General features: G+C 36.8%; 1 protein-coding gene across 1 annotated transcript in view; it reads left to right on the top strand.

Moving 5' to 3' along the window:
• Positions 1–11,424, top strand: part of LOC135206236 (plasmanylethanolamine desaturase 1-like) — a 45,174-nt gene extending 33,750 nt beyond the window's left edge. Inside the window, exons 4-5 of the mRNA XM_064237610.1 lie at positions 3,283–3,339; positions 8,843–11,424. Of these exons, the coding sequence (XP_064093680.1) occupies positions 3,283–3,339; positions 8,843–9,046 (261 nt within the window). The 3' untranslated portion in view covers positions 9,047–11,424. The remainder of the gene's footprint in view (positions 1–3,282; positions 3,340–8,842) is intronic.
• Positions 11,425–13,299: the final 1,875 nt, after the last annotated feature.

Raw genomic sequence — 13,299 nt, 5'->3', positions numbered from 1 at the left:
GATCATTTGCTCCATGCTACTCTTTAAGGACCCAACAGGTCACCCACCTGTTGCAACAGGCCAGCATTGGAGTCCAAAGCCGGAGCTGCTGCGGAGGTGGAGGGAGGCTCTGAATCGGAACCAAAGGTAGCGGAACTGGTGATTCTGCCGGAGTGCGAGATCTCTCTCTGGAGGATTTACTCCTCGAGGACTTAGAGCCGGAGCTAGAAGCTTTAGACCTGGATGCTCCGGGATTCCCAGCCGGAGACTTACGGGAGGAGGATGAAGCCGAAGTCGTCTTCTTAGACGACGACGACGTCTTAGTCAAAGTCATCACCTTAGACTTGACCTTAGGTCTAACCGAAGCACCAGGAGGAGAATATATTTCGTCACCCGTAAAGCCTTGGAAGGATGGAGAGGTTGCAGGAGTAGAAGAAACAGTTACGCCCAAGGGTGACCCTGGGTGTCCACCGTACCTACCTCGACCAACAGGTCGTCTATACCTACCATAGGTTCAACATTAATATCTAGGGTCGCGACATCCGTAGAGATATCCTGGTCCTGCTCAGTTAATGAGGTGGCCAGCTGTTGTTGGATGAAGGCGATAGTCGGATCCGCTTCTACCGGTCGACGTATCCTGTCGCCTTGCCTCCGGGGAAGATTAGTAATGCCAACCGCTTCTCTAGGATGTAGGGCTGTCCCTTGGCGGCGTTTTTCCCAAAACCGCCGACCCAGGCCCGCAGGGTAGCCAGTTGCGGTATCTCTTACCGCCGGAGCCTGGAAGAGAAGGCGTAGTTTAGATTTAAGAATCACTTAAAACTAAAACTTAAAGTATAACTTAATTAATTGCCTTAAGTTAATATGATGAAAACTTAAGCGCTAAAAAAGAAGCGGAGCAGCTACTGGAGATGTAAACTTACCCCTCCAAAAAGCTGGCTCACCAGATGTAACATATGGTACACGTTTCATGGTACCAGACCTGGATGTCCCCGAGCGGAGTCGCGCATGGAGCATGGGACCGGCAAACTTCGTGTCCAGGGCCAAGGTCCTGAAGTGTGGCGGAACATCCCGGATGCTCACAGTTGGTGGCCTGTAAGTGGGGAGACATGAGTATCTTAAAAACATCACTTACAGTCTAAAGGGACAGAAGAGCTCCGATGCATGCCGGAGCTTCGGAAAAATTTGGGCATAACCCCTCCCTGCATCGCCTGAATAGGCTATAATCCCGGAGAGATCCGGTAAGATATGTAAGGGAGGGGGTGGGGATGGTTTAAGGTTCTTAAGATAAACTTAAAAGATAACTTAAACCTAACACACAAGCAAACCGGACTAAGTCCAGTGCGTAGCGGAGTGTAGTAACTCAGCAAAACGGTAAGGTTAGTAGAGACCCACTGTATGCTCCGGTCACCCTACTGGGTGGACTAACAACTTTCCGCTGGATACCAGGACTCCGATCAGGAAGGAGCCCTAGTAAGATGGGAAAGAGCGAGAAGACATACAGGCTCAAGCTAGCCCGGAGCGACAAGGTAGCGCGGAGGGTGGGCAAGGCCAGTACCCCCCACTCCGTACCAACCGGCCGGACCGAGAAGCCGGAGAGGTCGAGACCAGTCTGGGTCTGTCCCGACTCCCTAGCCCCTCCGCCTGAGGGGAGAGAGGGAGGCCAGGCTCGGGTATGAGGAGCCGGAGCATGGGCAGACCCGACCACCCCCGCCCCCGCCCCGACCCTCTATGGAAGAGCGGGAGGGGGGGGAAGAATGACTGGACAGGCGTCTGGCTGGCCCGTGATCACGAAGTGACCACGAGGCGGTAAGACCAAAAACGACAACTAAGCCTAGGACCACTGATCAGGGAAATGCTATCGGGAAGCATACTGAACTGAAAAGCGGAGGCAAAAAAGCCCACTGGGCCGAACCAACTGATCAGAGAGATGCTATAGGGAAGCAACCGAACTGATGAGCGGTAGAATAGGCTCAAAGAGCCAGGACCTAGGCTAAGCCAGACGCCTAACTAACCTAACAATAATAAAATACACAGTTATATAAATAAATAAATGAAAGAAAGAAAACATATAGCAGGAGAAAAAATCCAGGAGTGTGCGACTAACCCGAAGGCAAGTCTACCACTCAAAGCTAGTCAGAGGCCGATACTAAGAACCTGGACTAGGGTCTGGATAGAAGAAGCCTACGTAAGGTAAATACATGCATGCATGACAAACCTGAGTAGACCGTACCCTAAGTAAAGCGGATAATCATAAAGAGCGAAGATAAATAAGGGGATGTTCTAGGTATGGGAGACCAAGAACGAGCCCATCACGAGGCAGAACCATGCTGCCATGCTTCCGACCCCGAGATCGTATTTATACCTAAAAAACGGCAAATACTGTCTCAGGGCCGGAAAAAACCAACTAACCGTAAATACTGAGTACTTAACTTAGCTGCTGCGATAGCTGCACGCTCCATAATAGAAAATCCAATGAAAGGGCACAAAAAACACAGAGAGGAAAAATATCACAACCGACTCGTGGGTGCTAACTTGAAAGGATGGCCACCAGAGGCGCAGCAGTCGGCAGCATGGGATGGAGTAGTAGTAGTACGAGCTGCTCACTCTGTGGGTCGGCTCCCCTCTTGGAGGGATTTTGTAGTGGGAGATTTCTATTGGCATTTGGCTCGTGGTAGTGGTCTCACTCGCCTAGTGTTCATACCGACACCCTCCTGGAAGGTGAGCGAGTCAGTTATACTGACCTTTTTCTTTATTTTATTTATTCTCTGGTATGTGTTAGTACATTTACCCTAGAAATAATAGATTAAAGGATATTTCGCGCAGCGACACGAGCTGAGCCCAGAAAATTGATTTAGTGTAAGTTTTGAGTCAGTTTGAGTTACAGTCTTGTCTCTTTGAAAAGAATAACCCAATTCTATCCACTGTTTGTGTTTGGTGGTCATGTTTGAAGTATGGTAGTTTGATTCTGCTTGTTAGTATATTTTATAACAAATTTAGGAGTAAACAGCAGTGGTTGATTAGCAGAAAAATTTTTTACCATTATAAAGCATACCATTTATCATCTGTATCATGTCATTGTGGTGGACACTAACATAATTTGCTGTTTAATTGACAGAAATGTAATACTGTATTTTAGTAAATCATTATTGTGTCTGTCATGTTGAATTTGGACATACTATTTATCACTTTTATATTAAGCTAGTGACAGCTTTCCCACTTTAGTTTTGTTTATTTGAAAAGAAAAGAACAGTTTCAGAAAATTGAAGAAAAAATATAATATATACCCTTATCTTGAAATTACAGATTCACAAGTGGTCGCACACATATTTTGGCCTCCCAAGATGGGTTACCATGCTACAGGTATGTACATACAAATATTTTTCATGCTTCTTATGACCTGTCAGGTTTGTCATGTTTTATCATACACAAACTACTTAATTTTCACAGACGCGTACGGTACATGTATTCATAAGCAGGCAGCGTACTTGAATCGGCTTTTCTGTATTCATTATTGTACTTCTCATTAGGGATACATCCCTAGATATATTTAAAATTTTGCTAGAAAATTAGTTTTCTAAATAAATTTGTGTAGCCATGAGGACTCATGATTTGATTATTTGTGAGAAGAATTCTCCAAGAATTTTTTTTTCTTCAAAATTGATGTCACTGTATGATGTTTATCAATACAGTGAACTTGTAACATGAATTGCATTATCCAGTGCAGATCCATCACTTAACTTATTTCCAGAATATCAGTTAAGGAGTGGAGATGGAAAACAGAATTCTTGAGCATGATGGTGTAGCCTGACCATTTTGGGCGGGAAAATTCAGAGGAAAGACCAAAGGGAGCCACTGTCAGTTTTTTTTATCATTGCATTCATCTTGCTACTTTGGCAAAATGTTTAGGAAATTTAAGTCAGCAGTTCCCATTATCTTTGTTTTATCCATACCAACATAATGGTAATTCGTGTTAATGGGTGTTTGTGCCAGACAAGATTCTATGCTTAAGAGCACTTTTTAAAACAGCTCAAAGGAACTGAACATTAGTTGGATTAAGTAATTAATTACATAGTTGCCTTCCCCTTTCAATTATAGGTGTAGGTGGTTTACTCTCCTTGTGAATACAGTGCCCCTCAGTGTTTGTGTTCTACTGAAAGCTACTGTATTTAATTATCCCTGTTTTTCTGTGGTTTTGCTGTTTTTGGGTCCATTGTTGTACTGTTCAGCACATGACTGACTTCCAACAGTGAGCTGATAAATACTGTAGAGCTCTTTCATTTAAGATAATTATGTGGCCAAGCAATGTCCCTTAAGTTTAAAAATCCCCAAAATCAGGCAGTATAGGGACACTCGCTCACTCCTTTGATCACTGAATCCCCCCAAAATAGAATCTCCCAAATTCTTTTTCATGATAAAAACTGTTTTATAAAAATTTGCTAAGATATATCAAGTGTCACTAACCATAGGGGTTTTATGCATCACCTTAAATGTTAGTCAGTCGTCAATCAAGCTAGACCAAAGGGGTCAAAGAAGAGGCAGTTTGCAGCAGTTGTGATAGTTCCTTATGTTCCTAAGTGGCTAAAGACCTGAATTAAGGAAAACTAGTGGTGCCAACAAGTTCTAGTAAATATGCCCAGGAATGTGACATGTTTATGCAGCATTTAGTAGATTGGTACCTGTATATTCCCATGTGCAAACAATTGTATTCATTCCATCAAGATAAGTGCAACCTGTGTTGTTAGGTTTATATTTCCATTTAAAGGTGAAACCCAGATAAACAGCTGGTAATCATGCAGAAGTAGATGGTGAAATATACCCAGCCATATTAACCAAAGGATATGTGGATTTTGTTCAATGGAACTATCTCCCTTGTACAGAAACTGTCCTGAGGTACAGAATGATATAGCACATGTAAAAGAAATAGCTCTACAGTATTTAAAGCAATTGTATGTGTATATACTGAAAAAGAGGTGCTTAGTGGATATCATTTAGAATGGGGTTGAAATGCTTTTTTTTTTATTACAGGAGTTAGTCTCAATCTAGTTCTGAACTCTGGTTTAGCAACAAAATTGGCAGTCTGACAGTAACTTGGATTGTTGAAACAAAAAGGCTGATTTGTATTTGTAATTCCAGTACCATATTGTTCACTGATTAACTTCTGACTTCAGCTATGATGTACTGATTGCTAGGACTAACCTTGGAAATTCAAATTAAAAGCATTTCCAGGTATTTGTTGTCCAGACAAACTATGTAGTTCAGGCAAGATGTATATCAGGATAGACAGTGACCTCCTCCCCCTCTTTCCTCCTTTGGATTCACTATTTTTGAAGACTACATATTCAACTTGTATACATATACAGAATTGTAACAGACCACCCCAAAATTTTAGCTTAATCACTGAGAATGCTTCCTAAGATATAAATGCTATGTACACATTACGGTTGTTGTCAATCTAACTGGTCATAGATTATATCTCACCAGTAACCATATACAGTGTCTTGAGGGAGCACTACATAACTTCATTAAGAAAGTAAAGGATTTGCACGAACTTTTTTACCATACTTAAAAAGATGGAAATGTAGCATCTGGATTTTGTATGAATTCTATAAAATGTACATTTATAAAATCAAGGAAGACTAACATATACCAACTTTAATTTTAAAAACTATTGCAATGCAAGTCTACCATGATATTGTACATAGGGTTAGTTGCTCTCTACCTTAATCTAAACTACATAACAACCTGATAGAGGATGCTCAGTCCTCCATCAGTTACACTGTACCTTCACCCCACCCCCTCTTCAGTGAATGACAGTCATAACAGATGATAGAGTATGCATGTTCAAAATGATCTTAAGATGTGATGCTAATGATGAGTTCAGCAATCTTAATACAGAACATGCCAAGTCAATTCTGTATGGAACATTTGATTCAGGTCCAAAGTTTGAACTATCACTAATACTTTTAAGTACTTGATTCATTATTGCTAGTGTCAATATATTCATAAGTATACAATTGAAATGCATTAGAATAATACTATTATATTTCCAATAATTGTAAATCCAACATCATTTAACATGTCAAGCACAGAGTTATATTTTAAGTTATGGTAAGCCACTCTCTCCATTGGTCTATTCCATGATTAGATATGATTCAAATGTGATAAAATGCCATCTGTTCCACATATAATCCTGTATCAAATGAAATATGCATATGCATTAATATGAATTAGGAAAGGGAAATATTAAATTATGTATAAGGATATTCAAAATGTACAGTACTCTACATAACTGTTGTTGAATCCAGTAAAAATTTCAGTCAATTCTCTTTAGTTTCAATGGTTTATTGTTATTAATGGGAGTTTCCAGTTGACATAACTTCATCACCAGCACTTAGCGTGGTAGAAATTTTCTCATCATTTACATCACTAAAAATCAAACTGATTTACTTGAAAATTCAATCATATCCGGTCATTCAACTTTTCAGCCCCCTATCCAATGTACTGCCCAGCTGAATTACATGAGCTCAGATATTGAAAATTTGGTGACTGTAGATGGTTAAGGTGAACCTCAACATAAGTATTAAGTAGTAATCTTATCAAGCAAATGTAGCTTAGGCAAAGAATTGCATCTTGAACAGTCTTATAAGTGAGACAAGTGTATTAAGTAGTTTAGCAAGACCCGTGTGTCACTTTTATGGCCTCATATTTTAGCCAAAGGAGTTATAGTCTTAAATGAGAGGCAACAGTTGGCAGCAAGATAAATTCTGTAAAGTTCGCAGCTAGATGGGAAGAGACCAAAAGGAACTGGATAAAAGTACAAGACTGAGGCTTAAAGCAATGCAGTAAAGAACCATCAATACTTCTATTTTGTGCTATGTGGTCGAGTCAAGCAGTGAATCAGGCGCTTAGTTTGACAGATGTTGTCAATTACAGCTAGGGTGGAAAAAGAGAGAGAGAAACTAGAAACTAGTGTTTGTTGTTTTGATACCATCAAAAACAGAAGTCCTTGTGGGAATGAAGAGTGTGAGAAGAGGAGAAAAAATAATGAGATGTGGTCAGTATACTATATAAAAAACGAAAAAGATATAGTAGTAGGCTTTAGTGATCAGCATTCTATCAAAATGCATATACTACCACTATGGTATTTCATAATTGCAAACATTACCAAAACTTATGCATCAAATTGTGTTCCTCAAATGTATACTGCTATACAGTAATGTATGCACTATCTAAACACCAACTATCCTATGGTTGACACTATTCAATGCTTTCTCCCCCAATAGGCCAGCAAGAGAGACTGTTAGTGGCTATACATGATACTGTATCTTGAATACACAGTCAAATCCATGTTACACTATGATATACCACCATACAGTCTGAATATGTTAGTACACTTGGTGATTAAAATGTGTTAGGAATTGAATGCTGCTCATAGCTGAGAGATTTCTGAAGTAAAAGTAAGGTACTGATTCCCTAATTGGTGAATAACCACTAGTTCCATGCAACGTAAAAACACCATACAAACAAATTGGCCTCAATCGCCGTATGAGTTATCACATCTGTAGTCGAGTCAAAATCAATGTGCACAACTTTGCTTATGATGCAGGTACATAAAAATATCACATAAGTAGAGAAAGGTGCATGAGGACTGTACTGTCAGAAACACATGAACTCTCAAAGAATAAAGAGATTTTCAAGAAAAGTGACCACAGAATGTTAAGACTCGTGGCCAGAGTACAATGTGAAGATCATACAACAAATGAGGAGACTATAAGTCTTGTGTGTATCATTATGTGTTGTGCAATTAGCCATTGTTCGTGTTTTGGCTGAGCTATTTCTCTCACTACAGTTATGCATATTGCAGTAGGGGAAGGAAAATAGCTTAAATCGAACTTAGGGGAGAGAAAATAACTTAAATGGATCATATTTCGTGATACGTTGATGTAAAATGCTTACAGCTTTTTTTTTTAAAGGTTTTACTTACTTATCAGATTTTGAAACAGTTAGACTTTGGTATTAATTCTCTCAGCATGTTAGTCAGACTTTGGTATTAATTCTCTCGGCATGTTGGATGCATTTTTAGTGCATCCATTGTTTTCCCCATCCACCTTAAAAGACAGGTCAGTTTGACAGGTGAATTTTGTCCTTTATGCTGCTTAACCATGAAAGAGTTTTATCCTGCAAGATTAGTAGAGAAGACCTATTAAACTTCAGCTCCTTTATCTGTCCTATATCACTGATGAGTTATCTTTATTAAGTAAGATCCTCTCTTTCATAGGAATAGAACAATGCCTCTCTTATCCAATTAATTTTAAACATTAAGTGTTTGTCACATCCTGAAAAGAAAAACAAATCCATTAAATACTGCAAAAAATAAAGTATGGGTGCATATATTTGTTTTTTTTACAGTGCTTTACAAACACAAGGTTTGTGATTACTAGAATACGAGAGATGTGGCTGTATTTTTTTTTTGGAAGTGGGATCTTACTTATTAAAGTAAAGATGCAGGACAGATAAAGGAGCCAAGGTATACATAAAGGTCTTTTCAAATCTCACAGGACAAACTCTTTAATGGTTAAACAACATGAAAGAAAAATGCATGTGTCAAATCTGTCCAATTGGCTTGTTTCTTAAGGCAAATGGGGAAAGATAATCTGTGTACAGAGAATTAATCTCTGAACATTTATGTGAAAGGAGTTATTTAGTGTTAAGCAAATGTGGAATAGAATCAATATTCCTTCTTTTTTTCTCATTTTTGTTAAGCATTGGTCATTACTGTTTTACAAAAGGTAGAAATGGCCATATAGTTTAGGTATGTATTGTAAATAAAGATTCCTTATTAACATATGTTTCATGTTTTCAGGATCTCCACATTATACTGCCAAAGAGGCACCATCGTATCCACCACGTAGCACCGCATGAAACTTACTTTTGCATAACAACAGGCTGGCTCAATTACCCACTAGAAAAGCTCAAGTTCTGGACCAGCTTAGAATATTTGATCGAGTTAGTAACTGGGTGCAAGCCTCGAGCTGATGACTTTAAATGGGCCCAGAAAAGGGAGTGAATAGGAAGCAATTCTTCTCATGATGAATCAAAAGGAGAAGGAGAAAATAGTGTAAGAAGTAGCATGACTTATCTATTTGAGTTATACAGTATGATTTAGATGCGGAAAAATTTTCTAAAACAGATTAATATTTTAATACCTTAGCTAAATACAGTATGGTATCTAGAATATATGAAGGAAACCAAGTTGTATATTCTCAGGCATAAATGACACAACTCAACTATTGCTAATTACTAATCACTTGCTAGTTCAGCTTTGAATAAAGCATTTGCAATATGTGGTCATTTGCTTACATAAGGCCTTTTCATATTGCTCGGTGATTGTGTGTTGGGTTGTGAAATGCCATCGGGAACCACTAGGGTTACATTCAACCCTATGGTGTATTAGCATTAGTACACAGTGTTTTGCAAGACCTTCATCAAACATGTGTGTAAATAGACTTTTTTATAAATGTAAAAAATAAACAAAACCAAAAAACAAGTAATTTCAATAGATAGACTTCCATTATCCAAATGTGTAATTGAGCACAAAATATGCAATAGATGGAAGTCTATCTACATTCCATTGCCCATTTGATGGGAGGTGAGATTTTAGTATTGAGGGGATTTCAAGAGATGTGCCTTTTGCAGATGAATAGGATTTTCAACTTTCTCAACTGTGGTGGACTGATGAAATAAAAGTTAAAAAAAAGTATTATTACAGTAGTGTCATAATGAAATTTCTTGGAATAGAATCTGATTGTACGGATCAACCAATGTGGACTTGATATTTTTAGCCCATGAATCCTCTGGCAGAGGATTGAGGAAGATGTAGTCTGAATGTGAGCCTTTTTTGTGTACTGAAATATCATGACTCAGGATGCAGTTATTTCTGAAGTTTCTCATCATGAGTTATTTTTAAGTAGTGAATTGTATGTAGTTGATGGTAAATGAGAAAAATCCAAGTACCCCATTTAAAAAATGGGGTCTTCTTGGGAAAATGATTTTGACTGATATATGAATTCATGGGCTATAAGCTTCCTGCATGTAGTATGATTAATTGAGTGGTGTGCATAGTTTGTTGTATTTAGTACAGTAATAGAAAATTTGCCTTTTTAGAAGTGGAAAATATTCTTCATATGGTTGATGATCTTTAAATGCATACTCTTGCAGGATTTTTTTTAAGACTCATTACTGAATGTGTTGTCCAGCCCATTGACTTTGGCATTGATGAATTAATGAGCTATTTGCAAACAAGTTATATATTGTGAGTGCTTAAAATACACAAATTGGGGCTCACTTGCTTTCAAGGTTCTTGCTATTTTTATAATGTCAAATCCAATGCTGTGCTTATCGGAACTTTGTATGTTTTTTTTGGTGTACTTTGATTTAAAGGTAAATTTGACAGTAATAATTCCTTTTTTGACAGTAATCATTCTTTAGTCATTTAATTCAAGTACATGCACAGCATTAAGACAACACAGACAGGAGTGCACAATTAAGATTATTGAAGGTGACGTGTGCAAAACATTTGATTTGAATACCTTTAGTGGCATTGTTTACTGGCAAACATAGCTGAATATGTCATATCGAATACTAAATACTGTGTAAGTGACTTTGTTCATATCAGAAGTATGTTGCCAACAATATTAGCCATGCTAGGGTTTGGGTTTTACCAATACAACAGCAGTAGAGTGGCATACAGTAGCTTTATATATTGCATAATGTAACAAATTTCACTTTTTATATCAAAAATACTTGTACTTAGTTTTCTATCATTTGTAATTATATTTCATAGGAAAGATTATATATCTATATACATACTGTATATCTATTAACAAATGTGATGTACCTCTGTTAGGAAGAGGTACCATATGAGAATTAGGCTCAAATTATAAGATTTTGTAAACATGGCTCCAAGTTAAGGGATTCTTACACACCTGTTTGAAAAAATGAGAAAAAGGAATGTAGACAGACATCCCAGAAGGCATGTCTACATTATCTGCTTAAAATACAAAAAGTGTTAGGGCCTTGGTGTTCCTAATTTAGTAAAGTTTTTTTTTATATATAATTTCCCTGCAGTGTTGGAAGCCTCGATCCTTCATATAGCTTTTAATATACTTATGGGCTGTGGGATGATACATAGGTTTGTTTTGTTATTTATTGTGCTAATGTTGTTTTTAGGTAAACTTTCCCAAATGAGTACAGTAATATCTAGTCTTGATGAAAATTACTTTATGCACTGTGGACACATTTATATCCATAGAGTAGCGAAAATTATGTTGGCCATCCCACCGTTTGCTGTAAATATAGATACAATATTATTCATTTGATTTCTGCAAGAAACACTTGTCACCTCAGGTTCTTGTATATCACCATATTTGCATACTTTTAGACGCATGCGTTTTCTTTTACAACTTAGATTTTTTTTGTGCTCTCTTCAAAAAGATATTTTAGAATTAAGCATTTACCTCAAATTAATTTATAAATTATCTGAAATAAGTTTTCTGACAGTTCTGTGCAATTCTTCATATGTTTTCATCTCTACACTTGGATTTCAGCCAAGCTTCATGTTTTTGGATGGAAAATAGTTAATATATATAGGTTATTTCTTATACCTAAAGGTATCAACTGACAACAAATGAATCTAGTATTTATTTGCAGTTGCATCTGGTACAGTTCACAAAATGGCAGATTGCAAAAAATTTTTCCTGCAATAATACATAACACTGAAAAATGACTTTAGACAACAAATTTCTATATTTGTATAAAGTATATTTCCCAGTTTATTACTTGGGAAAGTGGCTATGAAGTTCCAGAAAGACTGCATACGTCATATTTACGTAAATGTTTTAATTAAAACTGCATTGGTAAGTGGGATTTAAAGGCAAGCTTTTTCTTTTTTAAAGCTACTTCCATATTTACCAAAATTTATTTCCAGCAAAGGGAAGCATCCAAGTTTGGAACAATTAGTGTTTTATTTATTGATAGATGCTGCCATCTCTCACTGTTTCATATGCAATGTGCATGAACTTTGAGCTGTTTTTAAAATAAGTCATTATATTCTGAACTTCTTTGTGTCACCGAGGATTGGAATTCACATCATTCATAAGCCAACCGTAAGAAGAAATGCTGGACTTGAACACAAGTTACTTGCTTTTTAAAAATTACTAGAATGCTTCAAAATTTATATAAATTTGTGCATCTGAATTTTCCATGTGTGTTTTTTGGTATGTCTGTCTTTCCACCTATGTACTTAGTGTTTCGCTAGTGAATATCCTGAGGAAAGAAAAAACTAAATAGGCTTGGGTATCAGAATTAGGATTAACATTTAAATGAATTAAGTGTAAGGGTAAGCAGTGTTTGTCAAAAGGGGTAACAACCATATGCATTTTAGAGATAAAAACTGTAGAGACAAAGTGATATATCACAGAAGTAGTTTCAAATCAGAACTCAAAATATTTTAAATAAAGTGTAACAAGTTTTTAATTGCTTATCAGTTCTTGTTTTTATAGTATGGTTTCCTTGTTCTTTAGAACTGAACTTTGAAGTAATTATGTACGTACTACCTTACATACATTAAGTTTTATATTCTTCTTCATATTCAAAGGTTAGTACACATATACTTATATTATATACTATATATATATATAGATATATCTATATATTATATATATATATTTAGTATATACATATATGTATTATAATTTGATGTGAATGAAAAAATTTAATACTAGTTTAGAATTTTTACTTGTTACTCTTAGATTTTTTCCCATAAATAGAAAAGGTAAAGATTCTCGATTTATTCAAATTGCTGTGAATTGCAAATATCAGAATCATATAGCAGTCTTGTCTATGCCAAGTACATAAATCATGGAGTAAGATAAAAGTGCCAGATTAGCTAATCCAGTACTAGTAGGCCTTAGTTCTGCCAAAATTTACCTTCATACCCTACTAATTGTGATAAGTCATATACTGTATATGTATTCAAATATTTTTTTTCTAAGCCAGCAACCCTGTCACTAGTAAAAGCTAAGAACATTAAAACTCTAGAGCACTATCCTGAGAAGAATCAAACAAGATTGGTATTAAAGATGCCATCAACAACTTCGATTCAGGTTGCTTAAACTTGTGAATGAGATACAATTGTAGTTCCAGCACTTCAATTATAAGTTTATACGTAAGACATTACTGAAATCAATTTGCCTAAGTTTAAACTCGAACTTTTCCAAGTTTGCTTGAATGTTAGACTTTGGGTACTTTAACATTTTCAGT

Source organism: Macrobrachium nipponense, chromosome 29 (assembly GCF_015104395.2).
Source record: "Macrobrachium nipponense isolate FS-2020 chromosome 29, ASM1510439v2, whole genome shotgun sequence".
Classification (NCBI taxonomy): Eukaryota; Metazoa; Arthropoda; class Malacostraca; order Decapoda; family Palaemonidae; genus Macrobrachium; species Macrobrachium nipponense.
The sequence above is the reverse complement of the archived record's forward strand: the minus strand, read 5'-3'. Positions and strand labels throughout refer to the sequence as shown.